The 12,660-nt window shown below is 38.6% G+C and overlaps 1 protein-coding gene across 1 annotated transcript; it reads left to right on the forward strand.

The window, feature by feature from the left end:
- Positions 1–330: 330 nt before the first annotated feature.
- On the forward strand, positions 331–12,273 carry LOC112025685 (uncharacterized). The gene is made up of 8 exons (XM_024058368.2): positions 331–588; positions 732–753; positions 3,058–3,114; positions 3,200–3,281; positions 11,232–11,327; positions 11,450–11,574; positions 11,669–11,687; positions 11,769–12,273. Exons 1-8 carry the CDS (start codon positions 486–488, stop codon positions 12,018–12,020), a joined length of 756 nt encoding a protein of 251 aa, XP_023914136.1. The 5' UTR covers positions 331–485; the 3' UTR covers positions 12,021–12,273.
- The last annotated feature ends 387 nt before the right edge of the window (positions 12,274–12,660 follow it).

The raw sequence follows: 12,660 nt of genomic DNA on the forward strand, positions 1-12,660 counted from the left end.
CTATAGGAGAAATTTATTGCGTGAAACTTGCCATCTCAGGAAATTATGTGAAAAAATGAAAATGCACAGTCTCTTGCTGGCGAAAAACTTCTGTGCGTTTCTGGTGTATGTTCCTTCACGCTCACATTAGAGTAGGGTGAAGAAACATGCACACGGTTTTGAAGAATTCACATAGACCAATAAGAATCTGCCACGTATGCGATTAGTGTATGAAAAAAATACAAGAAAACAAAATGTCCCACATCGAAAGTGGTGGTCACCAACCTCCATAAAGTCCAAGTCAATTTCTCATTATCTATTAGCTTAGCCCTTCAGCTTCTTGGAATCCTCATTCATTCAAATTGAATTTAAAAAAAATAGACGCTCTCTTCAATCTCTCTTGTTAAAAGTAAAACCTTCCTTCTTCTTCTTCGTCAAGATCTAGGGCTTCGTTTCTTGTAGTTCACGCTCAGAGCTAGCGAGCAAGAGAGAGAGATCGTACGGTCATGGCGGCTTCTCAGGAGTACATGGACAAGATGCAGCTCCGCCAGAACTACCGGAATCTCTGGCACACCGATCTCATGGGCACCATTCAAGCAGACACTCCCTGTATACTCTCTCTCTCTCTCTCTCTCTTACTCTCTCTTTGTACAAACACAGATATACCCTGTTTTGTATACATGCATGTATGTATGTGTATGGAATTTCGTTTTTGCTGATACGGTTGTGTTTTTCTGTGTGCGTTTGTGCAGATTGCTGCTTTGCGTTTTTTTGGTAAGTGCTATCTCGATCTCTTGAATTTGAATTTTGAGCTTGAACTTGTGGATCTTGATTGTGTTGTGGATTTCTGAGTTTTTGAGGAGCTGTTTTGACTTTGACTTGGTTTTTTGACTTTGGTTGACTTCGTGAATTCGTTTTGATCTCTGTGAAATTTTTGAATGCTATTTGATTCCTGCTTCTTTGATGATATGAATGGATGGTTGGGTTTACTGACCGCGGCATTAAGCGGCCGATTCAATTGAATTGCTACATTAAAGTTTAGGAGTAATTTTTATGCTGACCCAACTCAAACGTAAAAGCAGTGAAACTGAGGCATTTATTTTCTTTATTTCTTTTTCAAACTTTAATTCTAAGGCTATGAGTTCATGTTTTTGTCTGTTTGTGTAAGTGGTATGAAGGGCTTCTTAATTTTCTGATGTGTCCATTTTGCCTTGTTTTGGGAAGTACCATTACAACCATGCCATAGATTGCTTATGTGGCATCTAGAGAGAGTGGGAAGGCGTTATGCATCTTTTCTGGACTGCGGTTTTAAATCTTGGATATCCTGTATTTGACACCATTAATGTAGTTTGGGCCAAAAATATTCCACTCTTCTAGCTATTTTTCAGCTGACCTATTCCCTCTCTAAATGGCTGGATTGGAAACATGTTGATTCTTTAGTGAGATTATCTTGACTATAATTGAGGTACTTAACCGAGGTATTGTTGGTCTATTATGCAAGAATGGCCTTTCATGGACCCAATTTTGGAGGTAAGGGAGGACATTGTGTCTATTGTTGCAGTTGATTGCTTTGAGGTTTAGAGTGATTTGAAGATGTGTATTGACTCCTATGAAAGTTACTTTGAGGTTGGGAGGGTTTTTTGTAGTCAATGTTCAGCAATTGGGGAATTAGAGACTGTCCTCAGCTTAACTTCAACGAAAAGTCATGCAATCTTGATGAGTGAAGTGTGTCTTTGACACCCATTGATTTGTCTTGCAAGGGGCTATTTTTCAGAAAATGACTAAGATATAATACGGGTGAGACAAGCTCATGGTTTAAAATCTCGCGAATTGTTAAATAAGAAATGATATCTTAACATATCATCGTCAGCAACAATTTTGCAAAAATGTATGAAAATTTACTTTAAAAAAGAAAAAAAAAAAATTGGGTTTATTGACCTATATATACAAAAAATTTGGAAAATGATGGGATTGATAAGAAAAAAAAAATCGGTTTTCATGAAATATGTTGACCAATATCTGAAATTTCAGCAATATCTCTCTGGTATAATTGATATTTTCGAGAAAAAACTTGGATAAGTTTATCTTTCACTCAAGTATGATGTTGTTTACAATTGTGACATAGTGATACCAAAATTAATCTTTAGGAAAGATTTGTAGACAACCTTTATTTTATCAGTCTAAACTAACTTGAGGTATTACATCTACACGTGTTCTTCACATCTTGATATACGCCAATGTATATAACTAACACAATGACTTTGTTGAAAGCAACAAATACAACTCCTTTTTCAAACAAAATTTGGGTGCATATATGAAGGTGTGTTATCACTGAAAATTGACTGAATTGTTGCAAATTTGGATTTAAACTAAGCCACTAGCGTATTATATCTAGGCATGCATGGACACAAGTTGACATGCATATGTACGTTGTATGTATATCCTTTGAAACAAGATTTATTTTTGGTATGATTGGTATAACTTCTGAATCTCTTAAACTAAGAAAACTAAAAAATGGCTAAGGCCGCCTTAATATTGGGTCACTATTACCACTAAACATTTGTAAGGGATTTCTCCTTACTTTCTGAGACTTGAACTTGTAAATATTTCTTCTATCCCAGAATAGATGGGGTGCTTTCCCCTCTGGGTTGTCCTGAATAAATTGGAGTTTTAAAATATGAAAGCAGTTATCCATTTAACTTCCCATTATTCTTAAACTTGAACCCACCTTTCTAGGTCCACTAAAGAACATTTTAGGGAAATTGTTATGTTTATTTGAAATCTTCCATTTGAAAACTTCCATCTATTTTGGAATGAAGGGACTAGGGAGTATTATTATGATTACTTTTTAAGTTTTAGCAAATATATCAGTATGTTGCATTTCTTAGGATTTATGTGTAAATCATGCTCTCTCTCTCTCTCTCTCTCTCTCTCTCTCTCCGCATTTTAGGAAAATGAAAACCCCATGTTTGTGTCAATATCTTAAACTTGAATTCTGATCTTAAACATGCTATTTAATTATCTTAAGCGTTTTTTCTTCCCTTGCAATGAATCTAATTTACTTTTGTTTCGTTGTAGTGGGCCGTGTGCATCATACTTGCTCCGCAAACGAGCACTTTACAATGATATGTCAAGGTAATTGATGCTTTTGATTCCCTAAGAGTTTGATCTAAAGGCATGACCTCTCCGTGCTAACATATTGTTCTCTTATATGTTGTAGATATGTATGTTGTGCTGGTTATATGCCCTGTAGTGGCAGGTGTGGAGAAAGTAAATGTCCTGAATTTTGTCTAGCCACTGAGGTACAGATTCTATTTGACTTTGGTCAGCAAGCTTGCTGTTTTAGCTGTTTGTTTAGATACATTTTTGTTTAACAAGCTATCTGTCTTATATTTGTAATAATTTATCAATCATCCATCATCTGAACCCTTTACTGTGTAAAATTGAATTAGATGTATAGTCAATGACTTTAAAAATAAGTAACACAGTCAATCATGAAGTTTCTTATATTAGCACATAGACAATATTTGAGTCAGTGTCTCCTTAACTGCAAACACCTCTTGACGTATCAGATTAATTACCAATGAGAAGATAGAGAAATGAATTTCAGGTTTTTAAAATAGCCAAAGGCATCACTCAACTGGAAATGTTCTGTATCCTTGCAAAAGCCATTGAAAATTCAACTAATAGCTTACCTTACTAAGCTACATGGAATCTTGGTTGTCTTTTGGCAAGATATTCTTGAGAATAACAATACAGTCTAATGCTTCATCAATGGTCCCAACTTCAATTCGCCTTAACCCTTTCAATGTGAGAGAATTCATTTCATAACTTGAAAATATTAGAAAAATATGACATGACGAAAGAAAAAGGATAAAAAAGCATTGATTAAAATGATTATTTAGATGTTGCTTCATATGAAATTATGGATGATGTTTGTGGGATTTTTGCTTCAATTCTGGTATTTTTGTGGTAGAAATTCCAAGGTCTCAAGTTGAAGTGTATGGCAGGCACCAATGACGTTGCATGTCATACACACTAAACCACTCATCATTCACTAACACTGGTGGAGGCCACACTTGTCTTGGGTTTTTGTTTGGGCCCCTACCGGCCTACCCTCTCCAATAAAAGACCATGTTGCTCCTAACCCAATAAGAGCAGTATGATTTAGAGGGTGAAGTAGACGTGGTTGACTAGGTTATGTTGGTTTCCAAATATATCTTGACGCTAACTTACTGTCGCCCCTCGTTTTTCTAAAATGATTTTCCACACAAAAATGCTTTTCTCTAGTTTTCAAACACATCGCATTAAAAGAAATGTTATCATCCATTTGCATCATTATAATAATGATAATAACAACCAAGTCTTAGTCCCAAAACTTTAGAGTCAGCACTCCTTAACCAACCCATTTACATTACACTTGATGCAAATACATTATGATGGAACATCCCAGCATCCTACCCTAGAATCCCAAACCCAATGCTTATATATATATATATATTTTTTTTTTTTTTTCCATCAAGTGAAGATTGAGAATCAGTTAAAATGAGGTACTTTTTTTTTTTTTTAAGGCCTGTGTTGTTGCCATCCCTAAATTTTAAATATCAATAAATATTTATTGTTGATTATCTTCCCCATGTGCTATATTTAAAATGTCAAAATATATTTATTTTTGATACTTTCTTGTAATGGTTCCTGCCTGTTGGGCATTGTAATGCCTGGTGCTGTATTGTAGAGATTGGTGCTAGTGCTAGACCAAATTATTCCTTCCCCTGAACTTATTAATTGAAGTTTTAAGATTTTATTAGAGTTAGATTTATATCATCACTTATTAATTCATCAATTGGAGGTCTGTTGCAGTGCACTAGGCCTTGATGTGGGCTATATCTTGATATTGTGTGCCTATTTTTTGGCCAAAATAAGAGATATACTTTGTTGGAATTATATTCTAGAAAAGTTAAATAAAAGAAAGGCCCCAATCTTAGTGGTTAAATACTTCTAAAAATTCACTAATGACGTTGTTTAACTCTTTTGCTTCCATATGTATGCTATTAGATTAAATGATTAAATTCACCATCTTCTAATGGCTTAAACTTTTGAGACAATCTATAATTTATCATGGTATCAGTGTAAGATTCCTAGATCAAACCTTGTATCTCAGATTAAATAATTAAATTCCCCATTTTCTAACAGCTTAAATTTTTGGAATAATTGGTAATTTATCAATTGCTCTACCATCTACAAAATAGGCACATGTTGTGCATAAAGTAAATGTGATAGTTTATACAAGCGACTCTCCTATTGTAACCTTCACTAGTTGTACGTATTATATAAAAAAATAAAAATATAGTTTACATAAGTGACATTAATGGAAAAATTATCTCTTGAGACAGTCTCACAAGACATCTCTTTCACATGTATGATACCACACGTGGGTCCCACATGTTGTGAGAGAGAAGTTTCATGAGATAGTAGCCCCATTATTTAATTATGGTGCATGTCTCTTCCTCATGGAGAAGAATCTTCTTCAAAATTCTGCTTAAAACCTCCATTATCAAGAGAAACAAAAGCGGGGATAAAGGGTCTCCTTGTCTCAACCCTTAAGAGCATCCAAAAAAACCTTCAAGGGATCCATTTACCAAGATTGAAAAACAGATAGAAGTAACACAAGCCTTAATCTACCCCTTCCCTTTCAACCCAAAACCCATTCGGTCTAACAGATAAAACAAAGCCTCCCAGTTAACATGGTCATATGCTTTTTCAATGTCAAGCTTGCAAACCACACCCGGTAACCGGCTCTTCCTCCTACTATCCAAACACTCGTTTGCAATGAGCACTGAATCTAGAATTTGCCTTCCACCAACAAACGAATTTTGAGTCTCAAAGATGAGATTATCCAAAAAAGCCCTCAACCTGTTAGCCAACACTTTGGACAACAACTTGTACACACTGCCCACTAAACTGATAGGGCGGAAGTCCTTAATATTAACAACATTACACTTTTTAGGAATTAAGGTGAGAAACGAAGCATTCAAAGATTGTTCAAACATAGAGTGCTGATGAAAATAAGCAAAAAAATCCAGGACGTCCTTTTCCACAACACTCCAACATTTATGAAAGAAAGCCAAGGTGAAACCATCAGGACCAGGAGCTTTATCTCCTTCCAACTCCCTTAAGACTTGGATGACTTCCTCCTACGAGAACTTCTCTAAGGACAACCTCTCCTCCTCCTCAATACATGCAAAATCTAATCCATCCATAGTAAGGCGCTCCAATTCAGTTTCCTCATATAGCCCCTGATAGAAGAGAACTAACTGAGAGTGCACATCCGACTCATCCTCATAAAGAAAACCATCCACCTCGATCCTCTTAATATGATTAGCATGTCTATGAGAGTTTGCTAATTTATGAAAGAAACGAGTATTATTATCTCCCTCCTTCACATACAAAGCCCGAGATTTTTGTCTCTAAGAAATTTCCTCAGGAGAAGCCAAATGTTCTATGTCTCATTTTAGTTGAATACGACGGAGCTATTCCTCATTCGAGAGCCCCAACAACTCCTCTCTCGCATCTAAACCCATCAGTTCAGTTAGCAAATTTTTCTTTCTAAAAGCCAAGTCACCAAACTCCTCCCTGTTCCACTTTTTTAAATCTGCTTTCAAAGCCTTCAATTTTTGAGCCAAAATAAAAACTAGTAAGCCCACAAAACTATACCCATTCCACAATTGTTGAACTCTATCAACAAAACCCTCGACTTTCAACCACATATTTTCAAACTTAAAGGCACTCTGACCATGTCAGACAACACCAGCTTCCAACAAAAGTGGACAGTGGTTTGAAATAACACGATGAAGCACCTGTTGGGATACATTCCCAAAATGTTCCTTCCAATCTAGAGAAACCAAAGCCTTGTCAATTCTTGACATAGAGGGAAGACTAGAATCTCTAAACCAAGTGAAGAAAGCCCCTTCTAAAGGTAAATCAACTAAAGAATTACTCTCTATAAAGTTTGAGAATGCAAACATATTCAGGCTGAACGACTGATAGCCAAGCCTTTCACTTGGGTACCTAATGATATTGAAATCCCCTACTAAGCATCATGCCATGGCCATCTGGCACGCACCTGAGACAGCTCCTCCCACAAAGAAGCCCGCTAACCATCATCATTGGGGCCATACACACCTGTACAAGTCCAAACAAAGTTATCCACCACTCCTCTCAATAAGACACTGACAGAAAAATGTCCAACAATAACATCCAAATTTTCAACAATCCGCTTATCCCAAATCAGCAAGACCCTCCCGAAGTCTGCACAGCATCCAGAACCGCCCAATCAGTGAAGGGACTCCCCCATAAACTCTGAACAAAAGCACCATCCGTAGAAGATATTTTCGTTTCTTGAAAACATACAATATCACACTTCCAATCTTTAAGGAGATTCTTACAAACCTCTCTCTTCTGGGGATTGTTAAGCCCCCTAACATTCCAAGAAAGTAGTCGTAGAGTCATTTACAACTACCAACAACCCCCACAACAGTCGAAGAAACATTGCTCTTGCTCCTAGAAGAGACACCATCGTAATTAACATTAGAGATAAGCCCTTTAAGCTCCCTGAGACCTCGTGACCTTGAATTTGCAGGTCGCTTGGGCACCCCAACATCAATCACCTTGAGACACTCCTGTTCCAAAAGGCGAAACAGAGCCAAACATTGAGCTTCATGTTTCACGATAGGGAAACCCACCATGTTACAAAAATTTTTCATCAACTGGGACACCCAATTCGAAGGTGGCCCTGACTCCGTCACCTAAGTTTCTTCTATAGAGTCCTGGACCAGCACCAAATCTCTGAGTTCATTGGGTTCCCAACGAGACAGAGGGTCACACTTCAACACGCTAATATCTTTCTCTCCACTTCCATAGCTCTGGCCAAACACTTCATTGGTCTCCCATGATGGGAGATGAAGTCCAGAAATTGTTTGGAATTCCCCAACAGAATCCACTAACCTTTGTAGGTAATTACTCCTTTGTTCTACTTCATGATCTTCCCCTTCCACAAACTCATCATCAACCCAAAACCAAGGTCTGAGAGAGGAGAAAAGTGATTTTGAACCACCAAAGAATTCCGACCAAGGATCTGCAACACTACTTCCTGAATCGGAGCCTCAGTCTCCGCCATCTTCGGGCTAACCACCATGCCACCAGTGAACCCAGGGTCCTAGTCCAAGAGGAACCTCGGCAACAGAGATTGAATCCATAGAAGAAATAGGCTTACCGGAGTCGAGTACCGCCGCTGCGGATCTCCTCCTTGACGCTGAGGCATTTTCGGTCACTGGGGCTCCAACAACACTCGTCGGGTTTGAGATGAGGAGCTCCGAAACTTGATCGGAGCTGGGTAACAACGATAAGCCAGCCGATGAAGCCTCAAGCAACACCGTTGACTCCATCGGTGTTTTAGAGCTCTCGCCCACCACACTTTCACTCAGATTACAAAGCCCACTCACTCCTAAGACATGAGGATAAGAAAACTCCCCTTGGGCCTTACCTCTCGGGTTAGCACCATGGGCTTTTTCATGCCCAGAAATAAGTTTTAACATACCAGGCCCACTAAAATTGGACTTGTGAGGAATATTTGGGTTCACCCACGTTGCCATACATTTTCCCCCAACAGAAATAGACACCCTTGGCGCCAATTTTGCAGGAATCAACTCAAACTTAAAATCACGCGTGGGTCTGCCATTTTTAGAAGCAGCAGCCACAATATCACCCTTCAGCACATTATGTCCCGAATTAGCTCTAGAAATTTCAAATTTCCTAAACTTCCGCTGATTTCCGATTTTGACAGATTTCTTCCCATTTTGTCCACCACCATCCAACGGACCACCACCAACACCTTCAACAGAGGTCCTCCCTTCCACCCAAACAGAGTTTGAACCTGAAAGAAAACTAACTAATTCTTTTGTGAACAAGCACCAACCAGACCGGTTTAAACTCACAGGTACCATAACACAACCACGACGAGCTCCACCAAAATACACTGCTATCTCCACAAAAATACCAGCTTTATTTGAACTTCCCCGGAATTCAAAAACTTATTATTATCTCTATATTGTTTGCACAAGAATTCCTTTCCTGGAACCCAATCCCGAATATCGGCAAAACATGAGAGAATCCATTCCAATCCCTTACTACCCATCCACATAGAACTTTTAATATTTTGACGACATTTGTGAATAGCATAAGAATCAGCCCGTCCACCGTCAAAAGAGAAAGAAAAAAAAGTTTTGGAGTCTATGCGAAAAGTAACTTTGCTGCCCCCTCTGCCCTGAGGAGCTGTGAAAGGGGGAGGCAATTTGTTAGGAAGAGGTGTGTGTGAAGATGTAGTGGTTTGTCTAGGCCATACCGGTGGTTGAAAAGGTAGGTTAGAAGGAGGTGGGGTTTTTAGGGGAGAAGAGAGAGGTGGACAAAAAGAATGAAGAGGAAAAAAACCAAAGGAAGAGGGGAATGGGAACAGAGATGGAAAGAAACCAGGGAAAGGAGGTGGTGGCTGGTTGAATGGCTGTGGAAGGGAGGGGAGCAGAGGAGGGAAAGGTGTTGGCTGTAGGGAGGGAGGGAGGGGGGAGAAGGGTAGCGAGGGTCTTCACAAAATATGGTGAGGGTCAAGGGGGGTGGTGTACAAAAGTGTGCAGGAGGACTCATGGTTGTGGCCTTTGAAGAAGCATTCATGAAGGGTGGGATAGTTTCTCTAAGCATCTGTCTTTTGTAGCGGGTGAAGGCACCCGTATCCACTTTTGGCATGATAGGTGGATTGGGGATAACACCCTAAAAGATCTCTATCCTGAGCTCTATGTGTGTTCAGCTACCAAAGATGCTTGCATCTCTGAGGTTTTGTGGATTCCGAAAGGAGGTACTTGTAGAGTGTGGGATTTAAGGTTTTATAGAGCTTTTGAAGATTGGGAACTAGCTGCATCCTATTCTCTTCTTCAGGTTATCCAACCTCGTATTCCTCGGGGTGATAGAAGGGATACTCTTTTTTGGCGGCTTAAAGGTGATGGGAAGTTTGACACCCGTTCTTACTACCAAGCAATTCAGGGGACTCCGAATTCTGTGTTTCCTTGGAAGGGTGTTTGGAAACCAAAGATTCCTAAGCGAGTGGCTTTCTTTTTGTGGACAGCTACTCATGATCGAATTCTCACGTTGGATAACCTCATGCTTAGGGGTCGCCATTTGGTAAATTGGTATTGTATGTGTTGTTGTGATGGGGAGTCGGTAGACTATCTTCTTCTTTATTGTCCTGTTGCTTGTACCTTATGGACCTTTATGCTTTAGGCTTTTGGTATTCATTGGGTTATGCTAGGATCGGTGGCGGGTTTGTTATCTTGTTGGCATCAATGGCTTGGGAAACATAACTTGCATATTTGGAATTTTATTCCAGGGTGTTTAATGTGGATTGTTTGGTTGGAACGAAATCGTCGCTCCTTTGAGAACTTGGAGAAGACGGTGGAGGAGTTAAAGGTTTTATGCTAGCGCAGTCTTTTTGAGTGGTCTCGTTGTTGGGACTTTACTGATTTTTTGTCTCCTTTAGAGTTTATGTTTTCCCTTAGTTTATCTTTTTGATTTTCCCTCTCTTTTGTTTTGTCGTTTGTGTTTACTGTTCCTTGTTGTTTATCATCATGAACAACTTATATTTTTCCTTTTTTCTCATTAATAATAGTTTCTCTGATTACCTATCAAAAAAAAATTTATAAAAAAAGTCCTACCTACTGCTCAAAGCTCCCACTTTTGTGGGGAATGGGAGAGGTAGGCAGCCTTACCCCTAATTTGTTAGAGAGGCTGATACCCAGACTCAAACCCGTGACTTGTCACTTTTGGTGGAAGACACTTGCCATCACACCAATGCCTGACCAATTGGGTAATTTAGTTAATTTAAAAAATAAATAAATAAAAGAAGAAGAAGAAGAAGCAGAAGAAGAGTACTGGACTGTCTTTATGCTGCATCAACAGAGCATTATCATTCCTGAGATTGTTCAGTTCTGGCTTTATGGCAATATACTCTACCCTCTGTTAGTTATGGCTATTGATATTTGGGGCTCTCAAAAGTTATCACATCTTTCATTTGAAATCATTCATGTAATGGATATAAATAGATGAAGGTTTTCTATTACCTGTGAACAATTTTCAAATATCTGCAGTAGTCATAAAGATCCTCTGTTGCTGTAATTAATGGTATTATTATCATGTGTTTGATCATCCAGGTTTTTCTCTGCTTTGGAAATTCAGTGGCTTCAACCCGGTTTATGTTACAAGATGAGTTTAATATACAGACAACACAATGTGATAACTGCATCATTGTACTCTCTCTCTCTCTCTCTCTCTCTCTCTCTCTTTGTGTGTGTGTGTGTGTGTGTGTGTGTGTGTGTGTGTGTGTTGAGTTTATTTGCAACTCTGTATGCATTTTAACTCCTGTTTTCAGGGTTTTATGTTCTGCCTACAACAACTTGCGTGCATCTTTTCCATAGTTGCAATGATTGTTGGAAGTAGTGAAATTCAAGAGGCATCTCAAATATTGTCTTGCTTGTCGGACATGGTATACTGCACGTAAGACTTTTCTTCCCTATTTGCTACTGATCTTTCTCAGTTAAGGTGGGTCAAAATTACTTACTGATTTTATGATTAATTTTCCTTTTTGTAGGGTTTGCGCTTGTATGCAGGTATGAAAGTGATAAAAATACATGCAGTAAGTATTTGAAATGAAATAACGTTTTATACTCGCTAACTGGGTTTATTTGCAGACACAACACAAGGTTGAAATGGACAAGCGAGATGGCAAGTTTGGGCCTCAACCAGTAATGGCAATACCCCCCATGCAGCAGATGTCTCGCATTGACCAGCCAATTCCTCCTTCTGTTGGATATCCACCTCAACCAGCATACGGACAGCCCTATGGTTATCCACCTCCTCAGGCTCAAGGCTATCCAGCTGCGGGTTATCCTCCATCTGCTTATCCTCCTCCTGCTTATCCACCTTCTGGATACTCTAGGTGATTTCATTGCAATGTTCCAGGTCAATTTCCTATTTCAGGTGATATTTTGGGTGTAGAAATGTTGGTCTGCAAGTAACATCACTGCGAAATCCTCTATCAAACAAAATGTCTCTGGACCAGGCACTTGTATTTTATTTTTATATTTGTTTGCTGAGGGGTGATAGAAATAGTGATACATTTGTGTGTGGCTTGACCCCTTTTTTTTGCCAATTAAAAACAACAAATTTTTTAATAAATCCTAGCTTCTTGTCCTATGTATTTCTTGTATCTTATTTCTTTTGCCTATGGGTGTATTTATAGATTTGTATATCAAGTATATGCATATACTTGTGTAGCATGCAGCTGAGGAACTGGACTTGTGTTCTTGTTCAGTCCCTTATGCTGGAAATTGGAAACTTTGTTTCTGTAATAAATGTCATGAAATGTCTTTGCTTGTCTATTGCACTAAATATTGCTTGGCAAATTGGGAACATTGTTTATTTCTGCTATAAATGTCATGAAATGTCTTTGCTCGTCTATTGCATTAAATATTGCATGCCAAATTGGGAACACTGTTTATTTCTGTAATAAAGGGTCCGTTTGGATTGAACTTATTGTTGCGAAAATTGAAAACTAAAAATACTGTAGGAAAATAATTTTTA

Source organism: Quercus suber, unplaced genomic scaffold, assembly GCF_002906115.3.
Source record: "Quercus suber isolate HL8 unplaced genomic scaffold, Cork oak 2.0 scaffold_802, whole genome shotgun sequence".
Taxonomy (NCBI): domain Eukaryota; kingdom Viridiplantae; phylum Streptophyta; class Magnoliopsida; order Fagales; family Fagaceae; genus Quercus; species Quercus suber.